General features: G+C 38.5%; 1 protein-coding gene across 6 annotated transcripts in view; it reads right to left on the bottom strand.

Annotated features, from left to right (window-relative positions):
• DPH6 (diphthamine biosynthesis 6) overlaps positions 1-16,824 on the bottom strand; it is a 356,254-nt gene that overhangs the window by 122,987 nt on the left and 216,443 nt on the right. Inside the window, exon 13 of one of the 6 annotated variants that reach the window (XM_065593243.1) lies at positions 3,703-3,756. The exons of the other annotated variants lie outside the window; for them this stretch is intronic. Within the exon in view, the coding sequence (XP_065449315.1) occupies positions 3,718-3,756 (39 nt within the window). The 3' untranslated portion in view covers positions 3,703-3,717. Of the gene's footprint in view, positions 1-3,702; positions 3,757-16,824 lie in introns of those variants that run through there. 6 annotated transcript variants of the gene reach the window in all.

Here is a 16,824-nt window from a genome sequence, read left to right as displayed (position 1 = left end):
TGATGTTGAAAATGTAATATCATGATCAATTTGACTCAGAGAAAAACGATATGAAGAACTGTTAATAAACGGAGACCATCACTTGGATTTCAAGTATCTGCCTTTGATGCAAGGTTAATTCTATTTGTCAACTTCGTCAGCAAGGCCAAATTTACTTTGCTTACAATGCATGAGAATTTTACCTGTTAAATTATATACAGGACGGCTCCTTTATCATTTCCTGAATGTAATGAAAACATTGAATATATGTTTTAAATGTGAACTTCAAGGTTTCAGCTCTTATCTTCAAATCACTCAATAGCCAGCTCTCAGTGACCTAAAAGACTGCCTAAAACTCCATGATCAATAATTCCACTCCCCATGCACCGTGGAGCTTTCAACCACAAGAGTAAAACTCATCTGTGCAGAAGATGGCGCTTTCTAAGAGACCAGTCAGAGCTTGGAGAATGAAACCATACAGGAACCTACCTAACTTCCACTGCACAGACAATTCCCCGCAAGGAGAGAAAGAACAAACCACAAGTGACATGTTAGTCATGTCACTTCATGCACTATTGGAATGTGCTCAGACAATACTGAGATGAGAGAGAAAGAGAGAGAGATCTAAGCACCCAGAACTGTAAGAGTTTGAGAGTCCAAGCAAAGCCTCCATCCAGAGTCATACAGAGATCTATGTGCACGAACATTGTCAGACTAAACATATTGTATGTACAGTGTTTTCTTTAGCCATGAAAATTTGAGATGAAGAAGAAATGGAATTTGATTGTAATTTATTAAGAAAATTCTCATTGAATCCAGTATCTGTTAAAATTACTTTAATATGACATCAAAGATCAACTTTCATCCTGCACAGACTTAAATAATTTTTCCTTCCTCAAAGGGGCTGCAGAAAAGCCAAACTGGAAATTTCCAGATTAAGACATTTTCAAAAACATTATATGAATGCATGTATTTCAATAAAACATATGGGATTCTTCCCCCAGTCTCCCAACTTGCATAACTCAACCAACAATGGCCAAATCAATTTGTTCACACTTTCTACTATAATTCTCATGAGCTTTGGGTAGAGAACAAACAGAAAATTTCATCTGGAAAGGAGTTTTCTTGAGAAAGTTCTAAGGAATTTAAAAGTGTGTGTAGAGAATGGGAGTTGCAAGGCAAAGTCAAAAAGGCAGAAAATAAAATCTCCGCTGTACCTTCCCTGAGTCTCTGTCACAAATTAAACATATTACCTCACCCATCTTGCCTCTCACAAAACAATAATGACATATGTAAGTCACATTAGATGCATGACACAAGAAACAAATATGCTTTACAGTAACTCAGCTGCAGTACAAGTGTTAATATATTATTTACTATTCTTATTCCGGCCTCCACAGGAAGCCCACCTCTCCATATGCTATTGTGACTGGCATTGTTATAATTATCACCCTTCCACATGATTGGGGCACAGGCAGGTATGTTGGGACAAAGTACAAGCAACCTCGTCTAGTATACTGGCTGGTCTCCACATTGCTAATCCACTCTATGGAGCATTTGGGAAGTGCAGACAACATAAGGACAGGCTTCTTGGGTTTTATCCATCATTAATAATTTTAGAAATCTACCCTTGTCCAGTTTTTCAGGTAGGTTCAAGTCAGAATGCTTCAATGTATCTGAATTCAATCAATATGAACTTAGGCTGTTAGTTTTGCATATCTATTGGACATGTAAAAGTTACAGGGATCAGTGCTGTGGTACTGACTGAATGGTTTTAGTTCCTGGTTGTAGAGGAAGTGGAGAAGGATCCTTTCAAAAACACAAGACACAAATTGAAAAGGACTAAAGAAACAGAAAAATCACAGGAGAAAGCTTTACCATTATACACAGCTATAGAATACTCAATACTACATGTGACGAAGATGACAAATTAGAGAACATACAGATCAGACCAAGACCCTTGGAAATAGAGGCACATGTTAATTATGTTGCCCTCCATGGGAAGGTATGCATGATGATAGGGGAACTATTCTGCCAGTTAGGTATGTACAATATATACATTACTTTTCAATAAAAGTGTGGTCTCCTGTCTTTTTTCTCTCCAAACCAAGTGTCCTAGGGTCTTTTCAGCATAGTACATAGTGGTACAGGCAATGCAGGAATTTGAATGCAAATGACAATTTACAATGATGGATATTATAAAGCACCACTACAAGATAAATATGCAGTTAGGTTGCTGAATTAAAGTGTAACTACAAAGTAAAACTATACCATTGAATGCTATGTCTTCATGAACAACAGCAAGGCTAAACCAAAAAGCATTTTTGTTAGTGCTTCAACCCAGCATATATATGTGGGCAGCATTTCAGATCAAGTTTAAGGTCTCTGTCCTTATCTTCAAAGTGCTCCATGGCCTGGCGCCAGGACACCTAAAACACCCTTTAAAGTTCTGGGACAAAGCTCATGTTTGACAACTTTGCTCCTCTGGCACAATGGAATTCTCAACAATAAGCGTAAAGCTCATTTGTGTGGGAGACAGGGCCTTCTCCGGGGTGGTCCGAGTCTGTGGAATGAACTAAAGACTATCACAAACTTGACCACTTTCTGCTCCAAGTGATAGGTGCATTTCTTTGACCTTGCCTTCTCTAATGTAAACATATGGAAACAGACTAACACAGCTACCCCTCTGATACATGGAAACAGGTATTTAAAATTAAAAAAGTACAAAACCCCCAACAAACCACCTTACTGAAACAATTCACTCCACTGCACATACTTCTCCCTCTGGGGAAAGGATGAGAGAACAAACAAACAACATGCGACAGATGTGTAGTCACATTGCTTAATGCATTACTGGAACGCACTCAGACGCTACAGTGATTAGTGCAGTATAAAAACCTATATAGAATAGAATAATGTAAACATTTATGTAACAATCTGGTCATTTCCTTCTTACATCATGTCTCAGATCCACTGTGGCACACCTAGTAGATGAAAGTGCTTTTGTGAATATGCAATTTCTAGAAGCTTTCCATAATGCTCAGAATCAAACAATGCTCAGAATATTTTTAGTGTTGAAATATTACATTTTCTTTATAATGTCTTGACAATTTTGCTAACTTTATTTCAAGCTGTATTTCAAAATATGAAAGCCTACAGAGTATAAATTACTGATTTAACTACCTGCTTTAGTGCTTGTTCACTGTACGAGGAATAGGATTCTTCAGCCTTCCTATCCTGCAGAGTCATTTCTTAGTAGCCTTCTGTGGAGAGCCTAAAGCATATGAAAGCTTCATTGTAATCTCTCTATCCACTCCCACAGAATACTAATTCTGATTAAATATGGTTGCAAACTTACATTATACAGCTGCTACAGCCTTAATTTTATCAATTAATTCATTTTGTGCTGAAGAATAGCAATATTCCAACTCTCTCCTCCTCCACTTTTCTCTCTACACAGGATCTTGCCGATTTCTTCCAAGAGAAAACTGACAAAATACCTCATGACCTTTCCCCTCCCCATGGCTTGCCTTTCCTTCCTCCTTCCACTCTAAATCTCTCCCCATCATAACAGACCTGAGCAATCCTTAACCTTTTATTCTCCTCAGACTCTTTCCACTCAAAATGTAAGCACGTTTTAGTCTCTCCAATCTTAAAAACAAAAAACAAATAAAAGCCATGCCTGAACTCACTTGCCTCTCCAAATACCGTGCTACCTCTTTTCTTTCATATCTAAACTCACTGTCTACTCCAATTATATCCTACACCTTCTCCAATCTAGCTTCTGCTCCTTGCATTTCACACAAACCATTCTTGCCAAAATCTCTAATAATCTCTTCCTAGCCAAAGCTCATAACCAGTATATCATCCTCCTCCTCGACTTGTCAGCTGCCTTGAACACCATCAACCATGCACTTCTTCTTGAAATCTTGTCCTTGGCTTACATGACTCTGTCCTGTCCTGATTCTCCTCCTACGTCTCTAATTGCTCCTTCAGTGTCTCTTTTGCAGGATCCTCCTCATCCCCTCTCCAGCTTGTGTGTGGAATCCACAGGCCTCTAGCCTTGATCCTCATCTCTTCTTCCTCTACATCTTATTTCTGGGTAAACGCATCCATAAACACTATTCCTGGTCTCCTCCTATACTGACTAATATCTCAGCCAGTTTCCCTGACATCTCCTCATGGATGTCTAGCCATCAGCTCAAAATCAATTTGGCTAAAACAGAATTCTTAATCTTCCCTCCAAGGCCTTCCCGCTACCTCCTTTCTCAATTGCTGTGGACAACACCACCATCCTGCCCGTCATTCAGACCCATAACCTGGGTATCATCTTCGATTTGGATTAGGGCTGTCGATTAATTGCAGTTAACGCACACGATTAACTTAAAAAATTAATCACGATTTAAAAAAATGTATCACCATTAATCGCAGTTTTAATTGCACAGTTAAATAGAATACCAATTGAAATTTATTAAATATTTTGGAGGTTTTCTACATTTTCAAATATATTGATTTCAACTTACAGCACAAAATACAAAGTGTACAGTGCTCACTTTATATTTATTTTTATTACAAATATATGGACGGTAAAAATGATAAACAAAAGAAATAGTATTTTTTTAATTCACCTCATACAAGTACTGTTGTGCAATCTCTTATTGTGAAAGTGAAACTTATAAATGTAGATTTTTTTGGTTACATAACTGCACTCAAAAAACAAAACAATTTAAAACTTTAGAGCCTAAAAGTCCACTCAGTCCTACTTCTTGTTCAGCCAATCACTAAGACAAAGAAGTTTGTTTACATTTACGGGAGATAATGCTGCCTGCTTCTTATTTACAATGTCACCTGAAAGTGAGAACAGGTGTTCGCATTCCACTTTTGTAGCCGGCATTGCAAGGTATTTATGTACCAGATATGCTAAACATTCGTATGTCCCGTCATTCTTCAGCCACCATTCCAGAGGACATGCTTCCATGCTGACGATGCTCATTAAAAGAAATAATGTGTTACGTAAATTTGTGACTGAACTGCTTGGGGGAGAATTGTATGTCTCCTGCTCTGTTTTATCCGCATTCCGACATATATTTCATTGTATAGCAGTCTCGGATGATGACCCAGCACATATTGTTCATTTTAAGAACACTCACTGCAGATTTGACAAAACTCAAAGAAGGTACCAAAGAGAGCTTTCTAAAGATAGCTACAGCACTCGACCCAAGATTTAGGAAAATGAAGTGCCTTCTGAAATCAGAAATCTTAAAAGAGCAGCACTCCGATGCAAAAACTACTGAACCTGAACCACCAAAAAAGAAAATCAAACTTCTGCTGGTGGCATCTGACTCAGATGATGAAAATGAACATACGTTGGTCCTCACTGCTTTGGACTGTTATCTAGCAGAACCCATCATCAGCATGGACACCTGTCCTCTGGAATGGTGGTTGTAGCATGAAGGGACATATGAATCTTTAGCACATCTGTCACATAAATATCTTGCAATGCCAGCTACAACGGCGCCATGCGAATGCCTGTACTCACTTTCACGTGACATTGTAAACAAGAAGCGGGCAGCATTATCTCCTGCAAATGTAAACAAACTTGAACAAGAAGCAGAACTGAGTGGACTTGTAGGATCTAAAGTTTTACATTGTTTTATTTTTGAATGCAGTTTTTTTTTTTACATAATTCTATATTTATAAGTTCAACTTTCATGATAAAGAGATTGCACAACAGTACTTGTATTAGGTGAATTTAAAAATACTATTTATTTTGTTTTTTTAAAGTGGAAATAAATATTTGTTATAAAAATAAATATAAAGTGAGCACTGTACACTTTGTATTCTGTGTTGTAATTGAAATCAATATATTTGAAAATGTAGAAAACCTCCAAAAATGATTAATACAGACACACTAAAAAACTAAGTCCAAAAGAATGTTAAAGATGCAAGATGGAATACTCAGAAGTCAAGAATTCTCAAAGTTAAGTCTTCCTGAACAACCTCAATGCTAAACATTTGTATGTATATTTTACGATGTAGTGTTTAATTATATAATCACATACTACATTTTCTGCAGGAACTCTGTCTCATTCAGTGTGCAGGTTGGATGGTGTTCAGAGAATGAGGCAACCATTAATATTTATTTTTTTAATCCTTGCTGATCCACACGTGGCTTTTTTGGTTCATTCACTACACACCATCAAACTTCTGAAGTGAATGATTCAGGGATTTTATAGGCAAACATTTCCCATGCTCCAGCCTTTGGTCAGCAACTCCCAGTCCTGCTCACTCACTAACTCACATGGCATCATTACCACCTGGAAAGGAGGTAGCATTGATATTGGAACAGATACTGCAGCACTCCTTCCACTTAGGTGGTGCTAAGTAGATAGAAGAACATTCAGTGCTGCTAGCACCTCTTAGCCTTCCCACACACACACTTCCCAATCTCTCAAGTGCAGCAACTGATGGAAGGACCAGTGGAACTCAGAGGAGCCTGGAGAAGAGAAGAAATGGAGGAACATTCTCCTCCTTAGACATACTCTTTTAAATTAATATATCTTTCCTACTTTCTAACTAAAAAAAAACCTGACAGGGATATGCCCATCTATTGAAACTGGCTTCTCTAATGTCATTTATTACTATTATTTACATTAGAAAAGCATCTAGTGATTGAAGCCCTAGTGTGTTAGGTGCTGTATAGACAGACAGTTCCACTTTCAAAGAGAATAACTGTCTTATCTATTGAGACTGTAAGAGATGTGTAACAGGTGGTCTGTCCTTTAAGGGCCAAGGGCCAGTCAGCCCTATTTTCATACCCAGCTGGGAATGGCTCAAGTGATTGCTGTGAAGAGCTCAGCGGAGGAGGAGAGCCGCAGGAAGGAAGTTGGCTCCTGTGGCTGGCCTAGAGCAGGGAGAGAAAGGCAAGGGGAAAGACCTATGAGCTTCTTCAGCCTGATTTGGTCAGAGGAATAACTTTGTGTTACTTTGAGAGTTTTATTTCTGAAGAATAAAACTGTGTCCTAAAGGAAGAGCCAGAACAGACTCTGGGCATGGCATTAATCCTTCCTGGGGGAGATAGGCCAGTAGCCTTCTAGGGTGGGAGGAAGGAAATATTATTCTCATTTGACAGATGGAGAAGTGAGACATCATGATTAAGTGACTTGCCCAAGGTTACACAGGAAGTGTGCAGCAGAACTGGGAACTGAACCCAGATATCCTTTGTCCATTGTCTTAGACTCAAGACCATGCTTTCTCTCAGGTCCTATCATGGTCATAGAAGTTTCCGAGTGCTATGGAGAATCCTTTAGCCCAGCCAGTTTTGAAGCATCAATGATATATAACAGCAGTCCCAAATAGTAATTTCATGTGGAAATTATGAGAGAGTTAAGAGTGCTGATTTAATGGCTCTTTTAGAATTGATTTGATCTAAGATCATATTTGCAAATGCATATTCAGGGAATTCTTGAAATTATGAATTAGTGACCTGGCACCAGGACAGCTGCACAAGTTCATTAAAGATGACTCTGTAGTCATAGTGTTCAGAACTGAGTTCTGTCTTGATCTCTGTGTCATTTTAGCCCTCACAGGATTCTAAACAGTTCTTGTTCATTCAAAAGGATTGGCAGGACAACAGATAGTTTAAACAAACAGTTCACTGTATTTGGCACATATTTCCATCTGCCACAGTGCAATTTTGTTCCTCAGAGACTACCTGCCTGACCGGTTTCTGACCAACTTACTCTCTGCCAGTCTAATGCTCACCAACTGGCGCCAATTGCCACACTCTTTGAGACCCCTTCTCCCTTGTTCCATGATATCACTGTCCAGTTCCTGCTGGACTGTAAATTTCCTTTCAGATATTTAGAGACAATAGTTTTCCTTGGTTACAAAGCCAAAAATCCATATAGAAAAGTTACTGCATGAGTTAACTAGTTGCTTTGTTTTGTTTTTTCCTATATAAAATTACAATTTAAAAAACAATTTTTTTCTTCCTAAATATGCAAATTTGTATTTTTTCTCATTAGGATTATATGTCTGCTTATTCCTTTGCTGAAGGTATTCTTGTTTAGTTAACAGAAAGGATGGGGGAAATAGGCCGATAGTCATAATCAATTGACATTCATATTGGGAAACCTAATATTCTGGAAATGTTCACACCACTGAATATCCCTAGTTAATTTAATTAATGGAGATATCCCATCTCCTAGAACTGGAAGGGACCTTGAAAGGTCATCGAGTCCAGCCCCCTGCCTTCACTAGCAGGACCAAGTACTGATTTTGCCCTAGATCCCTAAGTGGCCCCCTCAAGGATTGAACTCACAACCCTGGGTTTAGCAGGCCAATGCTCAAACCACTGAGCTATCCCTCCCCCCAGTTATACATCCCTGTCTTCTGTCTGGGGCAGTCTATCTCTGGTTGAGGGGAAGAGAGGCCCCTCAACTTGGTTTTCCATGGAGGCATTGGGAACAAAACCTAGGCACAATGAGGTACGCTAAGGGGTGGTCCACACTGGGGCGGGGGATCGATCTAGGAAACTCAACTTCAGCTACGAGGATAGCGTAGCTGAAGTCGACGTTTCCTAGATCGAACTAAGTTTACTTACTGCGGGTCCACGCGGTGCAGGCAAGCTCCCCCGTCGACAGCGCTTCCTCCTCTCGGCGAGCAGGTGTTCCGCAGTCGACGGGGAAGCGCTTCTGGGATCGATTTATTGCGTCCAAATGAGACGCGATAAATCGATCCCAGAAGATCGATCTCTACCTGCTGAATCGGGCGGGTAGTGTGGACCTAGCCTAAGTAAGTTGATCCTGAAAGACACATAATGCTCACAGCACAGTACATTTCAATCTGTCCATGAATTTTCCTTCCACTCTTTTCGGTGACAAACATTTCTATTTTCATGCAAATTGCTTTTCTTCCTTTAAAAATAAATATATATATATTTAAATCCACAGATTAAAATTCATCCAGGTGCAGTTAAAATGGTTTTCATTAATAATACAGATTTACAAGTAAACGTATTGTTTCTGAAAGGTATGAGATCAATAGCCCTGGTGACTGAAGTGCAGTATTTACTCACACGACAGGTACGGGCATAGGCAGCATCATTGCAAGCTCCCATGATATCACTCTGCCTGAAACCTGTTCTGGAAGAACTCTGGAGTTCAGTCTCCAGGCTAGTTTAATCCTTGGCCTTTCTGCTGAGACAAAATGGTAGAATGGGTAGTATACCTGCACTCTGAATCTGCAATTAAAAATGGACCTGTAATAGTAAATATAAGTCCAAACACTTGTTACGCATGGTCAGGACAGTCACTAATTTTGTACATGAGTAAGGATATTTTTTTTTTTCTAAAATAGGATAGTTAAATTGAACAAAACAGCACAATCTATGTTTATATGAAGTCACAAAGAAGGTTTAAAAACTTTTTTTGGTGGGGAAGGGATTATAGCAGTCATAGATGGGAAAGATGCCTTTTAGGTAAATGAGTCTATTCCCCAGCAAAGGCAGGGTATAATCCCCTAGGTATCTATATATCAAATTATAGGGCCCCCCATCAATGTATCATGTGAGCATCTCCCAGGTAACTTACTGACTTGATCCCGAAGTCACTCCTGTGAGGTATTATCCTCAGATGGGAATTGAGAGACAGAGATTAAAGACCATACATCACAAAGCACTTGAGCCTATGCTTAACTTTAAGCCCACAAGTAGCCTCATTTCAAGTCTGTTTGACAGTCTTAATAGTTGAGTCTTGGACAGGGACCATCCCTTCAATAACAATAACATCGCCCATGTAAAGTATGTTGTGTATCCTGATTACAGATGGGAAAAGCAGACAGCAACATTAAGTGGCTTGCTGAAGGTGATACAGCAAATCGGAAGCAAGCCCTGATATAGAACTCTCAACTTCCAGCCCTGAATACTCAATTCCATTGGTTCACAATGCCTTGTGGTATACACCTTTTTAAAAATAGTGATTGATAATTGAAATTTACAAAACCTAAACTATGGAAACAAAAGCTATATTTATGAAGGCACTGGTCTCAATGCCATAGTTAGGTTTGAGTTCCATTTATACCTAAAGAAGGGCTACAATCTTTGCTTTGTGTGAATAATATAATGTATCCTCTCCAAAAATACAGCGAACTTACAAGTACATCTTTTAATAAGTTTGAGTGAAAAATCAACACGTCAGTTCAGATATGCATCCCTTTCCTCAATTTTATAAGTCTTGAATGATTTGAATATCAGATCTTTAAAATATCGCATATAGTTAAAAATCATCAAAAACTCTTAAGGCTATATTTGAATAAATCAGGTAATTAAGCTAAGTTATTAATGTTTGCTGCATCTAATTGTTAAGATTATGGAGGCGCTTGATTGTGACTCCAAATTAGAGATTGCATTCTGAAATGGATTAAAGTGGGCCATGTATTTCTGTTCTTCTCTACACAATTATGGTCCTCCAAGGTGAAATTTTAATGTAGTAATTTTTATCCCTGAATTTTCTATCTAGTGTTTGTTTTGTTAATGGATTTGAAAGGAAGTATATTAAATTGGGCTGTGGCTGAAATCTGTCCATGTCACTTGTCTGTTTTCCTTTTTTAGGGGAGAGGGAGATGTCAAATTTTTATTTATTGATTTTGAAACAGTGTGCTACACAAAAATTGGCAAATTCTGAGTAAAGCCAATGCAAGAAACATATTAAAATTAGATTTAATGTTTAGCTTTTGATCCACATCTAAATATGTTCTATCCTTGTTTTTTCTTTAATTTTAACCTTCAGATTCAGTCTGAATTTCCTGGATTTGTCAGACTAGTTTTGGGAAGATTACAATGATTTTTACCCTTAAATTACCAATATCTACTCTCAATCGTAACTCCAGATTAACAAAATTTCTTGTCTTGGATAAAAACATTCCTGCATTTAAAAATAAATAAAATAAAACAAAAACTTATCTTTCTCTCTTTTATAAACTCAATCTAACAAAATGCATTTAAATAGTAAAATAAAAATTTGGTGATGAATCCTGGTCACGTGTCGCCTCAGCCACATTGTGCGTATGCTAAGAAGAATAAAAAAGTAAATAATAATAATAAAATTAAACGCTGGCTAAATTGACCAAACAATGATCAATTAGTTTTAAGACATTAAAGGCATTTAAGACAGATTAGGTTAAAGACATGCAAACTACAGGGAAATTAAAATCTAAAAAGATCTTTGTTACACTCTGTTGGAAAAGCTTTAACTTTTCATTGCATCATCAACTAATAAATTTATGAATGAACAGAAAATACAATGTAGCCTCTTAACTCCCAATCTTGGCATCAATTTCTGCATTATGCAAAAGTTTTACACTAGATGGACATGTTGTTCCAAAATAAATTTCTAATTGATTTGAAATCTTAGTTTCTTACCTCATATAAACTGCAAAATGTAATACAGGATCTGCATCAATTCAGAGAAAAGTAGTACCGGTAATTATTTTTAATACATTCACTATTTGTCCTACGTAACACTCTTGTCATCTTTTACTTTTAGAGAGGATGCCTGACCTTTTGTTGTACCCTATCACAAAAAGAAATTACTTTCTATATAATGGAAATATTTGAATATCGTGGCTTGGCTTCCTCCTATAGTATTTATTTTTAATTCTGCCAACTACCAAGCATTGATCTGAAGGAGCAAGATCAGGATCATCGGCTCTGGTACATATGTCTTAGTGCTACAGTCTTTTGAAGAAGTGCCATCCTCCATCTTGATAAGCTCTGCTGGGTCACTCATAAAGCAGCATTTTTATTAAAATTAGATTCAGCCTCATGTCTCCATTTCCTGTTTGAAATAAAGTATCACTTATACAGTCACTAGTAGGAGAGGAATAGAGAAGCATCTTAAATTTACTGGGACAGTCCAGTGACTACTTCAAATTCAGCATTTGAAAAGAAGTATAAAAGACAAATCTTCACATCAGGCTTTAGAACAAGGTGTGCCACAAACGATTACAGAAAAGGCCTTAATGAGCATTGAAATACAACCCTCTTTTTTTCCCTGAATAGGAGAAGCTCCATGTAAACATCTGCAAAGCTACCTCATTATCTACCTTCAAATCCCTCCTCAAAACTCTCCTTTGCCATGATGTCTACAAAAAACATGACAACAGTTAGGCTGTTGGTGTGCTGAGACCACTGCCTATCATACTGACCAATATTGTCTCATTTACTAGTTCTCCGCCATCTGTCTATATCCATCTGTTGTCTCTTGTCTTACACACTGCAAGTCCCTTGGGGAAGGGAACATCTTTTTGTTCAGTGTTTGTACATCGCCTAGCAGAGTGGAGTCATAGACCCTGTAGGCATGAGGATAATATAAATAAAATAGAACAAAGTAGAGGATATTTTAACTTTTGCTCATGAATGAATAGAGCCTTCAAACACAGAAAAAGAAAAACTGCAAAACTGAGACTTGTCCTCATTTTGGAGACACTATACTCCTATCAGTTAAATACATTTTTGCAAAAAGTCCTTTTTTGTGTGGAAAACCTTTCATCCCAAATTGCTGAACACAGAACAGTTAGCATGCTATCTGAAATTTCTCTGACTTCTCACCACACAGTGGGCAGAATCCTGAGGTGATGTATCAGGTGGTGTAAATTACATCTTGGTAACTGAGTATAAGTCAATATAAATTACAAGAAGAAGAAGCTGTAAGTTAAAGAGTGTATGCATGCATCTGTGTTGTTTTAGCACACTTCAAAGGGAAAAAGAGAAGTTACTCCCTTAGACTCAGGGCACGGCGGGTAGCAATCGATCTATTTGGGATCGACTTATTGCGTCTAGTGAAGACGCGATAAAATCGATCCCCGATGGCTCTGCCGTCGACTCCGGAAATCCACCGCGGCAAGAGGCGGAAGCGGAGTAGACGGCGGCGCGGCAGCGGTCGACTCGCCGCCGTCCTCACAGCCAGGTAAGTCAATCTAAAGTACGCAACTTCCGCTACGCTATTCACGTAGCTGAAGTTGCGTATCTTAGGTCGACCTTCCCCCCCCCCCGTAGTGTAGACCTAGCCTCAAATCTGAATTTGGCCTAATATGTTAAATGTAAGGATAAGAGCTGACAAGATGCAAGTGGAACACATAAACATGGCAAAAAAAGAATAAAAATGTAATGCTTAATAATGCCCTTAGTAATCACTTGACTATTCCTAGCTATATTCAGCCAGAAAGAAGAGATACTTAATATTTGAGAACACAAAGAAAGGGTCACATGGTTGGGTAGGGCGCAGGAAGAGTGAGAAAGAGAGAGAGAGCTGCATGACACTCTTGCTCCACTTAAAATCACTCGAAATAGTTCTTTCTTCCAGTTCTTTTCAGCTTGAACCTCAGAATTATCTAGATCTAAAAGTGATTATAGTTAAATGAATGTAACCGGTGACTAATAAAGGGATTGGCAAACATATTCAGATAAAATAAGAGTGAGCCTGAACTTTGCTCAAATCAAACCTAATTTTTGTCCGGGAGTTCAACTAACTTGGTATGTTTTACTGTACTTCCTGAATCTAGTTGGGATGAGATGACAAAGTGCTAAAAATATTCATTAATAAAGCTATGAAGAGGAGGGTGAATCAAGTAAAAACAGTACTGGAACTAATATAAAATTAGTGGGATGGCAAAGTTTACAGGGATTAAAATCTTTGTGGGTCTTTTAATGGCTAAATGAAATACTGTGACCTCACCAGTCTCTAAAAGCTTAAAAAAAACCCACACTGCTATTTTCAGAGTGATATCTTGACTTCGAAGAAGTATTAATGCTACTTTAGATGTTTTTGGCCATATGTAGAACCTAATCCAGCACCATTGAAGTCAATGGAAAGACTCCCATAGATTTCAGTGGAGCTCCATTAGACCATCAATGCATGTTACTCTTGCATTGTATATTGGCAGTTGTCCCCTGAAGAAAGCTGAAGACATTTTCTGTGAAGGATCATTTTTTAACATAATAAGTTATACTACTCTACTCAATTGTGTTATGCTGGATTTACACTGGTATAATTTTCAGAACAGAATTAAACTACCAATCAATATTTTAAATTAAGAAATCATTTTAAAAAAGCAGGAACATATGGCTGTATAAAACAGCAGTGATGCTGATAGAATTACTATTACTTTATTCCATTTATTATGGCTGGCCAAAGTTTCGAAAGAGCTCAGAACCCACAACTGAGACCAGATTTCAAAAGAACTCTACTTCCATTACGTATCTAAAAGTAGTGGCCATGTTTTCAAGAATACTCAGCACCTAGCGATTCCCATTGAGAACAACATAAGGACTGAGAACTATGGGAGCTACTGAATACTGAATTGTAATGCTAATGAGAAAATTCAATTGGTTAGCTACCTGTATACTGAAATCACATACTGGTTTTATTTTAAGGTTGTGTCATACTGTGTTCTTCTAAATATTAGGTTACAAAAGTGGTTAATTTGTAGCAAAGAAAATCACTTTCTATAACTTGAAGGAAACAATATTCAATAATAAACACAGGGATAAATGATGTGATTAGGACCCAGTCATCTCTGTGGCCTCTCATTAACTCCTGTACTTCACTCCCTATTTTTCCTTCCCAGGCCAGCTTTCCCACCCCATGCCAAGTGTTTCTCAGAGTGGCACTGCTGGCTTATAGTTTGCAATTATGACTGGCATTTTAACATTTCTTGAAGAAAACAGTCACTTCAACAACATTTTAAACTAGAACTGGTTTTAAAAAAGGGGGATATCTACAATATTTCTGTTGAAAATTTCTCCCCATAGTTTCAGAATTTTGAAATTTTAACAGTTCTGTGGTTTATCAGAAAACAAGCCAAAATGAAAAATTTCTCACACACATTACCAGTATTTTTTCAAACTCTGAAATTTCACATTAATCAAAATTGCAGCCAGCTCTGTATTGCATATGACTATAGAATAGTATTTTCATTATTCTCTACATAAATAAACACAAATAATGAAAACATGGCCTCATTCAGCCACGGTCCTACATTTATTGCTTCATTTGCTTTTAATTAGTTTGTTTTAGGAAGAAGGACGAGCCTGGTGCTCAGGTCCTGGAGTGAGGAGTATAGTATTAAAACAGAACAGAATAGTGGTTAAGGGAGATCTAGGTTCAATTCCTTGTTCTGCCCCAGACTTCACGTGTGAACTTTAACAGATAACTTAGTCTTTCTGTGCCTCAGCTTCCCATCTGTAAAAAGGAGATAACATTTCCCTATATCACTGGGGTGTTGGTGAGGGAGATAAATTAATGTGTGTGGTGCTCAGATACCATGATAATGGAAGGCCACATAAGAACCACAGATATATTTCTAGCCCTTCTTTTCTAGTTATTTATTTATTTATGCTTTCTTTCTACTGCACACCAGGGCATAGATTTTCTTCTCTTATTCAGCTTTTTGCCTTCACTCTAATTTTTCTGTAGTATTAATACTGTAGATACCCCGTATCTCACCTTTCCGTGTTGTTATCTCCTTATATTGTTTCAGTTTCTCGTCTACTTTGTTTTAGTCTTTTCTTCTTTTTAGTCTTTTCCTCTCTCACACCTTCCATTGTGTTCCTTTCTCCCTCCTCTTCCTGAATGTCTCCTTCCAACTCACTCAGGCTTTGGCTACACTTACATTTTATAGTGCTCTAACTTGCTGCCTTAGGGGGGTGAAAAATCACCTCGAGTGCAGCAAGTCCGAGCGCTTTAAAGCGCTAGTGTAGACAGGCTCCAAGCACTGTGAGCTGCACTCCCAGTGCTCGGAGCTAATCCCCTCGTGGAGGTGGATTACCAGGAGTGCTGGGAGAGCTCTCTCCCAGCGCTCGCGTGCGACCACACTCATACATCAAAGCACTGTCGTGGGAGCGCTCCCGCAACAGCACTTTGAAATTTCCAGTGTAGCCGTGCCGTCACTAATCCTCTTTTCCAATCCACAATTTTTCTCCTTCCACTCCCAAACGAATTCCTCTAATTCTCTTCCCAAGGCTTCTTCCATTCACATTGCCACGCTCATTGCCGCCACGCCCGCCTCAGCCATTCATAGACTTCAAGGTCAGAAGGGACCATTATGATGATCTAGTCTGACCTCCTGCACAACGCAGGCCACAGAATCTCACCCACCCACACCTGTAACAAACCCCTAACCTATGCCTGAGTTATTGAAGTCCTCAAATCGTGGTTTAAAGACCTCAAGGTGCAGAGAATCCTCCAGCAAGTGACCCGTGTCCCACGCTGCAGAGGAAGGCGAAAAACCTCCAGGGCCTCTGCCAATCTGCCCTGGAGGAAAATTCCTTCCCAACCCCAAATATGGCGACCAGTTAAACCCTGAGCATGTGGGCAAGACTAACCAGCCAGCACCCAGGAAAGAATTCTCTGAAGTAACTCAGATCCCATCCCATCACAGACCATTGGGCATATTTACCTGCTAATAATCAAAGATCAATTAATTGCCAAAATTAGGCTACCCTATCATACCATCCCCTCCATAAATTTATCAAGCTTAGTCTTGAAGCCAGATATGTCTTTTGCCCCCACTACTCCCCTTGGAAGGCTATTCCAGAACTTCACTCATCTAATGGTTAGAAACCTTCATCTAATTTCAAGTCTAAACTTCCTAATGTCCAGTTTATATCCATTTGTTCTTGTGTCCACATTGGTACTAAGCTTAAATAATTCCTCTCCCTCCCTGATATTTATCCCTCTGATATATTTATAAAGAGCAATCATATCTCCTCTCAGCCTTCTTTTGGTTAGGCTAAACAAGCCAAGCTCTTTGAGTCTGCTTTCATAAGACAGGTTTTCCATTCCT

Source organism: Chrysemys picta, chromosome 4 (genome assembly GCF_011386835.1).
Source record: "Chrysemys picta bellii isolate R12L10 chromosome 4, ASM1138683v2, whole genome shotgun sequence".
NCBI lineage: Eukaryota > Metazoa > Chordata > Testudines > Emydidae > Chrysemys > Chrysemys picta.
Note: the sequence above shows the minus strand (reverse complement) of the source record. Positions and strands in the feature narration are given on the sequence as shown.